The 7,396-nt window shown below is 48.4% G+C and overlaps 1 protein-coding gene across 1 annotated transcript in view; it reads left to right on the top strand.

The window, feature by feature from the left end:
* The window catches only part of ADAM9 (ADAM metallopeptidase domain 9), a 20,131-nt gene that overhangs the window by 11,465 nt on the left and 1,270 nt on the right, over positions 1-7,396 (top strand). The window contains exons 12-22 of the mRNA XM_010155126.1: positions 100-271; positions 390-482; positions 696-891; positions 1,028-1,129; positions 2,393-2,574; positions 3,165-3,245; positions 4,157-4,266; positions 4,581-4,582; positions 5,789-5,921; positions 6,367-6,469; positions 7,062-7,189. Coding sequence (XP_010153428.1) covers positions 100-271; positions 390-482; positions 696-891; positions 1,028-1,129; positions 2,393-2,574; positions 3,165-3,245; positions 4,157-4,266; positions 4,581-4,582; positions 5,789-5,921; positions 6,367-6,469; positions 7,062-7,189 — 1,302 coding nt within the window. The remainder of the gene's footprint in view (positions 1-99; positions 272-389; positions 483-695; positions 892-1,027; positions 1,130-2,392; positions 2,575-3,164; positions 3,246-4,156; positions 4,267-4,580; positions 4,583-5,788; positions 5,922-6,366; positions 6,470-7,061; positions 7,190-7,396) is intronic.

Below are 7,396 nucleotides of genomic sequence, written 5' to 3'. Positions count from 1 at the left end.
CGTCACGCCTGCAGCTCATGGGGAAAGCAAATGTTACCCCTGTTCTGCAAACTGAGGAGTGCTTGTGACTTCATGATAAGCTCATGTTCTCTGTTGCAGGGGATCGAGGAACTTCAGCAGCTGCAGCGCAGAAGACTTTGAGAAGTTAACTCTCAACAAAGGTGGAAGCTGCCTGCTTAACGTTCCCAAGCCCGATGAAACCTACAGCGTCCCGTACTGTGGGAACAGGCTGGTCGATGCCGGGGAGGAGTGTGACTGTGGCTCACCCAAGGTCAGTCACTTGCGTGTTACCGATGCTGCCAGGGTAGCCTCGCGTGCCCCTGGCTGGAGAGGGGATGGGCACGGCTGGGGGTGCCATTTCTTGAGGCTCACAGCACTTCTGCTTTCAGGAATGTGAAAGTGATCCTTGCTGTGAGCCTGGGACTTGCAAACTCCGATCTGATGCTGAGTGTGCTTACGGCGACTGCTGTAAAAACTGCCGGGTGAGAGACCCAAATGTACTCTTTGGAGTTGTTCTTTGGTGGGTGGGACCTATCCAGCACATCTGTGAGAGGGAAGGGTCCGGCATGACCGCAGCACCCACCGGGGGCTCCAGATCAGCCCCCTTTTTTAGGGGGCGCATTGTGAGCCAGGTGCAGTGTTTGTCTCTGCTGTAAGGTTTGTTTTCTGATGCAGCTTCCCCTTCCCCTCTTCAGCTTCTTCCTAGAGGAAAAGAGTGTCGGGCGAGTAACAACGAGTGTGACCTTCCGGAGTACTGCAACGGCACGTCCCAGTTCTGCCAGCCGGACTTCACCTTTCAGAACGGTCACCCATGCCACAACGACGAAGCCTACTGCTACAACGGCGTCTGCCAGCACTACGATGCGCAGTGTCAGCACATCTTCGGCCCAAGTAAGGAAGAGCACAGTGTCACAGTTTTTCTAGGAGACATAGCTAAAAGAATACACTAAATTGATTTATATTTAGTTGTTTTCCTGTCCCTAATTAACGTGTTTCCTCCGTCTGGGGGATGGGCTGTTGTTTGCAGAAGCCAAAGCTGCCCCCAACATTTGTTTTGCTGAAGTGAATTCCAAGGGTGACAGATTTGGCAACTGTGGCTTCCATGGCCATGACTACAAGAAATGCTCCAGCTGGTGAGTTGAATCTGGTGCATCAAGAAATTCCTAAATGTATTGAAAACCCTGATTCGGGTGCTGTAGGGTCAGTTTGGGGTGTTTTAGCAGGTGCGCTGGGGAGAGACGTCATCCCATAATCAGGTCTTCTTGATGTGTGTGCGTCATTCTGAACCCACAGTGAGATGGCTTAGAAAAGCTGTTTTATCCTCAATTCTGAGGCTGTTATTAGCATTTAACTCAAAGCCCCCATGCTTAGGCAGTTGCAAGTTTTGTTGGCTTTTGGTTTAGGTTGTCTGGCTTTAACTTTTGCATATAATGCTGGGGTTGGGGACTTTTTACAAGGGGAATGACAGGACAAGTGGTCATGGGTTTAAATTGAAAGCGGGGAGGTTTAGATGGGACATCAGGGAGAAGTTCTTCCTGGAGAGGGTGGGGAGCACTGGGACAGGTTGCCCAGAGAAGCTGTGGATGCCCCATCCCTGGGAGTGTCCAAGGCCAGGCTGGATGAGGCTTGGAGCAACCTGGTCTAGTGGAAGGTATCCCTGCCCTTGTCAGGGGGTGGGAGCAGATGATCCTTAAGGTCCCTTCCAAACTATTCTATGATAATAATTTCACTGAGTGTGAATGTTCAGGCAGTTTTCCGTAGCTGGGTTTGAAGCTTTCGAGCTCCTGCCGCAGTTTCCCCTGCATGCCGTGTTCTGTGGCCTTGGGGTACGTGTGCATCACGCCTGCAGATGCAGGGCTGTGGTGAGGAGTTTGTGCACCTCACCCATCACGGATTGTTCTTATCTTAAGGCACATTCAGAAAAACGAGTAGCAAATAGCCATGTTTTCTTTAATGCAAAGATCCCAGCAGCTTACAGGAAGAAGGGATAAATCCATACTCTGAAATGAAGTGCTGAAATGAGGCCCAGCTCAATTTTGTTTGACGAGTTGCCTCAATTTTATTTTCAAGCAGTGTCCTCCAGAAAAAAGAAAAGATCCTATCAAATGCCCAGTAGCCTTTTTCTCACAATAAATTCAAGTGTCACTGCAGTAATGCAAAGATCCCAGCAGCTTACAGGAAGAAGGGATAAATCCATACTCTGAAATGAAGTGCTGAAATGAGGCCCAGCTCAATTTTGTTTGACGAGTTGCCTCAATTTTATTTTCAAGCAGTGTCCTCCAGAAAAAAGAAAAGATCCTATCAAATGCCCAGTAGCCTTTTTCTCACAATAAATTCAAGTGTCACTGCAGTGCTCCTGTGTTGATGTTGCAGGCATGCCACATGTGGGCAGCTTCCATGTGTGGGAAGCTGCAGTGTGAAAATGTGAAAACGATGCCTGTTTTTGGAATTAAGCCTGCCATTATCCAAACTCCCATTAGCTCCACCACGTGCTGGGGAGTAGATTTCCAGCTAGGCTCTGATGTCCCAGACCCAGGAATGGTGAATGAAGGCACCAAGTGTGGTGCTGGAAAGGTAATTAACAAGTACAAAGGGATTTCTTCAAGTAATAATTCGGGGTTTTCATGTGAATAAAGTTTTCAGCTGCGTTATTTCGGGAATATTTATGGCCACTCATGTTTGCTGCCTGTAGTTAAAGCAGAACTGAGTTCCCCACGCTGCCTCGTACTGCGTGGGCAGAAAAAATGCAACCAGCCTTTCATTTATAGATGCAGGAAAAGAAATTAAGTAAGTTAAGAACCATAATCCTTGCTCGGTCAATGAGCAGGAAGCGTTAAGCACACACAAATGCCTTTATGACAACGTTCAATGAGAATCCAGCTGCACTAGAGAGCCTAGGAGCTCAGCCATGTGCATTCCACATACCCTTACTGTGCACAAGTGAATTGCTATTCCTTTAGCTAGAGACAAAAGACTTCCAGTGCCAGCTCAGCCCCCGTGCTGAGAAGCCTTTTGTAGAGCAGAGTTCATCACGTAGAGTAGGAGACCTGCTTTATGGTCAGTGAGCACAGGGGGCTGTGGAGCGGGGCCACCAGGGATGGAAGGGGTAGGTCAGCGAACTGCCGTCCTGCTCCATTTGTGTGCATCCCTCTCGATTCCCCTAGATCTGCAGGCACTTCCAGTGTGTGAGTGCCTCCGTGCTGAACTACGACTGCGATGTGGAGAGGCAGTGCCACGGCCACGGGGTAAGTAGAGTGAGAGCCGCCGCTCCTGCTCCTAGTCCGCTTACAGTGACCGCCGAGTCTGTTTTGCTACAGCCGGCAGCGTTTCTGTAAGTCCTCTGACATCGTTGGTACGAGAACATGAGGGTTTTAGAGCCCAGGGACCGTGCAACCATAAAAACAGACTTTTTATATCAAAGGGCCCAGTTTGAGCCAGGTACACTGTGCCTAATCAACGGTGTCTGTGTGCTTTTCTTTTCTTTTGCTCTTTGGAAGTCTTTCGCCCTTCTCTGTTTAAAGCTGTAACTAACCTGAGATAAAGTAATTGTAGCGCTAGGCGCAGTGATTTTAAGGTCTGTGAGGTCATTGAGGATGCGTTTTGCTATTAAAAAAGCTGCTTTTGGGTACTGTTAATGAAAAAAGTACCTTTTAAACAGTCTGCAAAAATGGGACTGAAGTTATAAGTTGAGCAGGTTTTAAAAAGGTGGAGAGTAACTTAATTCTTCTGTTTTGTTTAAGTGTAAAACTCTCTATCAAATGTCTCTGGACACGAGGGCCTGTAACAGTATCCAAACCATCTCTGACAAAAGCTCTTAAGATGGTATTTTTGTGCCTGGCAAGAAGAATTCCCAGTTCCAGTATTACTAATGTAATTTGAAACTCTGCCTCTCACAAAAAAAGGCAAAGCCATGCTCTTGAAGCCGTTGGGATAGCTAATCTTTGGAAGCTCACCCTGATCCACGCTGTGCTCGCTCAGTCCTTGAGACCCCTGGCCAAGGACTACGTAGAGTCGACGTCGGAGTTCCTGGTTCTCCAGGCTGAGTGATACAGCACAGACAGTCGTGGCTACTGCACGCGGCTTTAAATAGAGGGAAACTTAAGTTACTGGATGTTTAGGTGGACCTCAGCGTGGTTTTTGTGCTGTCTGCCTACAGGTGTGCAATAACAACAGGAACTGCCACTGCGAGGCGGGCTGGGCCCCTCCGTACTGCGATACCAAAGGCTACGGGGGAAGCCTGGACAGCGGACCCCCTTACAACGGCAAGTAGCTGCAGGGCATCCCCAGCGCCGCGGGCTGGGGTGTGCTGGGTACAGTGCAGTGCCCCACTGCTCGGAAACGGCTTCCTGCTGGGGGCTGGCCCTTCACCAGCCTCGTTTGCAGACAACTCTGAGGGTTTGGGCTCAGGGTGTTGTATTTCTCTGCTGGGGCTCTGTAGAGAAACTGGGATGGTTTAACTGCCTCTGGGTAATTTCTGCTGCCTTGGATCAAGGTCCTCTTGGACTTCTCTGGTTCAGATCCATGGATGTGAGCGTGCATCTCCATAAGGACATGCTGCTGCTAGTGGTGGGGGCAGAGAGGGGTAGTTGCCCTGGTCTGGGATCTGCAGGCAGGTGCAGTGCAGTGCAGGCCAAGGTGAGCTGGGGCAATGTGTGCTGACAAGACATGATTTTATCCATGTTTATCATTTGAGTGCAGACAGCACGCTTCATTTGGAACTAAATACAGCTGTAGTCCCTGCCCCAAACCACTTGGGGTACAGGAGAGAGGTACCCAATAAAGAAACAGGGGAGATACAGTGGTTTGTGATGTGATACTGTTTGCAGACTTATGGTTTGCTTTTTTGTGGAGGGAAGAGATGGGTTGGGGAGGGAATATTGTGGCTTTGTTCATGTAGTTTTTCCCCTAGGAAAGGTACTAAGGTTCATGTTTGACGTGGCAGGATGATGGATCTGTGTACATGGAAGATACATGTGTTTGTGTTTGGATGTGGGGAGTGGGGAAATAGTGCCTGGGGAGGGGAGCACAGTTGTGCCTGTGAGAAAGCAACCTATAAGAGGCTTTGAAGCTTACTGGAGATGGAATAGGAAGCCAAATCCAAGCTGTAAGCTGGAGGAAATGTGTGCCGTGCCTGTGTGGAGTATATAAAGATGGGATTGGTGCAGTCCCTGCTATGAGCTGCAAGAATGATCTTGAAGACTTTTTTTTCATAAGATAGTGTGGGTTTGGAGGGAAGCTAGACACTGTGTTGATGCAATAACAGACTGGAGAATTGTGCCTGAGTATGAACAGATGCCTCAAATCATCAGGAAGAAAAGGGAAAGGCTTTTTTTGTACAGCCTTTAGTGGAAAAATTTGCTTTTAAAAATGTAGAGGTTGTTAAGAACCGGAGTTCTTTGCCTACAGCAAACAGCAGTAGAAGAGTAAGTTTAGGATCAGAGCTCTGTTTTCCTCTCTGTGAGTTGAGCTCGTAAGATCTTCACAGTAATGCAGTGGAAGAAAAATTAGGCATTGATGTAGTAATTCAATCTGCTGGTATAGCCCAGGGCATCCTGGCACATACAGTTCTTTCATCTTTGACCAGATAATCCCTGCAGAAAGCTAATCAGGAAAGAATCTATTTGGGCATATATCTTGCACTCTAACTAGATTCTTCAGGTTTTTCTTCTATGAAAAGTAGAAAATAGTTGTAGAACCAATCCTACCAAATATTCCCTGCTACAGGGAGTCAAGTGGTGGTAACACCATGTAATACTTTTTCTTCTCCATCGTTTTCTCCCCATCAAAGACACCTCACTGAGAGACGGGCTGCTGGTCTTTTTCTTCCTGGTCCTCCTACTCCTTGTAGCTGGTGCTGTGGCATTTGGGAAAAGAGACCGGCTGAAGCGATGCTACAGAAGATTCATGTCACGCTGCCATTCGTGAGTATATTCTCCGTCTTACCTTCCCCTCTGCCCTTTGGAAATAGCCCACAGATACTTGTTTACACAACCAGTGCCAAGTATGGAGCCATTTTCCAGCACCAGGATGTCAAGCAAAGGCCCCTGCATCCAAGGATGCATGTAGCTCGCCCCAGGCAATGACAGAAAAGATAAATTAATCTTCAGTTGAGGGAGCAGTGACATTTCTTTTGTTGTCGTGGATTGGTGATGAGTTTTTTTTATTTTTGGGTCCCATCTTTGCTATAAAGTGGCTAAATGAAGCTGTCATAGCCCTGTACAGAAGAAGGGTTATGTTGTAGCAAGTATCTCCCTGACATATGATACGTAAGTCCATCTGGAGGGTTACAGATGCTGGGATCCACAGCCTGCATTGTGGTTCTGCCAAGGTTACGTGTTCACACGATCCCTCTCCATTGGATTTCAGGTCATTTCAGTCACCACCTCCTCGAACAGAGACCGAACCGAGAGACGGCCACCGCAGAGGCTTTTCACATGCCATGCCGTACGCTCCAGGAGGTGTTCCCATGGTAGGAACGATCCACTGTTCACCATTTATTTGCTGTCTCCTAAAGTCACGGACAAGGGCAGTTTATATACTCTTTTCCCTAAGAACAGCTTCAGGGTTACTTTACTTTTTCATTTCTGCAGTTTGGGTTTTCCCTTTGCTAAGAGGCAAAGGCAGGAGCTATTTCTGAAGGTTTCCCACTGTTTAACCATTGTAATGGGCTGTGCTTGGCTTGGCATCCAGTTTACCTGCTTTGCTGCCTTCCTCCCCTTACACTGGACCCCCTGGCCCCACCTGAGGAGGAGAGCAATCCCTGCAGCTCCCCCTCCCCACTCCTCTGCAGACCAGTTATCTCTCTGAATGCAGGAAGCAGCCGAAGCACATTTGCAGAACAAATCAAATGCCTGTTGTGACCAGCCCTTCTGTTTTCCCGAAATATAGGACTTTTCAGACTGCTGTTGGTTATTTCTACTGATTTCCTCAGAAGGAAAAAGCAGCTCTGATGCTCTCAGTGTCATTTGCTAGTGGCCTCAGATGTCACTTAACTAATGAAACGGCTATTTCGGTTCCCCAGGTGCCAATTTGGGAACGTTGTTGTTATGTTTTCTTCGTAGGATATGGAACCAAATACATTCCCAGCTCCAGTGTACCCGGTTAACCAGCATCCTCAGCAGGCCTACCACCAGTCCTACTACCCATCACCGCAGTACCAGGCCCCACAGGCACCGAAACTGCCGACAAGGTTGGCTGAGTTACAGCAAATAACTGTTGGCAGTTCTGCCGGTGCACGTGGATTGTCACTGCCGTCATCTCCAGCAGCGTTAGGGTGTTTCATCAGAGGGCTGGAGCACCTCTCCTATGAAGAGAGTTGGGGGGATAAGCCTGGAGAAGGGAAGGCGCCGGGGAGAGCTTAGAGCCCCTTCCAGTGCCTGGGGGGGCTACAAGAAAG

Source organism: Eurypyga helias, unplaced genomic scaffold (assembly GCF_000690775.1).
Source record: "Eurypyga helias isolate BGI_N326 unplaced genomic scaffold, ASM69077v1 scaffold31280, whole genome shotgun sequence".
Lineage (NCBI taxonomy): Eukaryota > Metazoa > Chordata > Aves > Eurypygiformes > Eurypygidae > Eurypyga > Eurypyga helias.
This window is presented reverse-complemented; position numbering and strand designations above follow the sequence as displayed.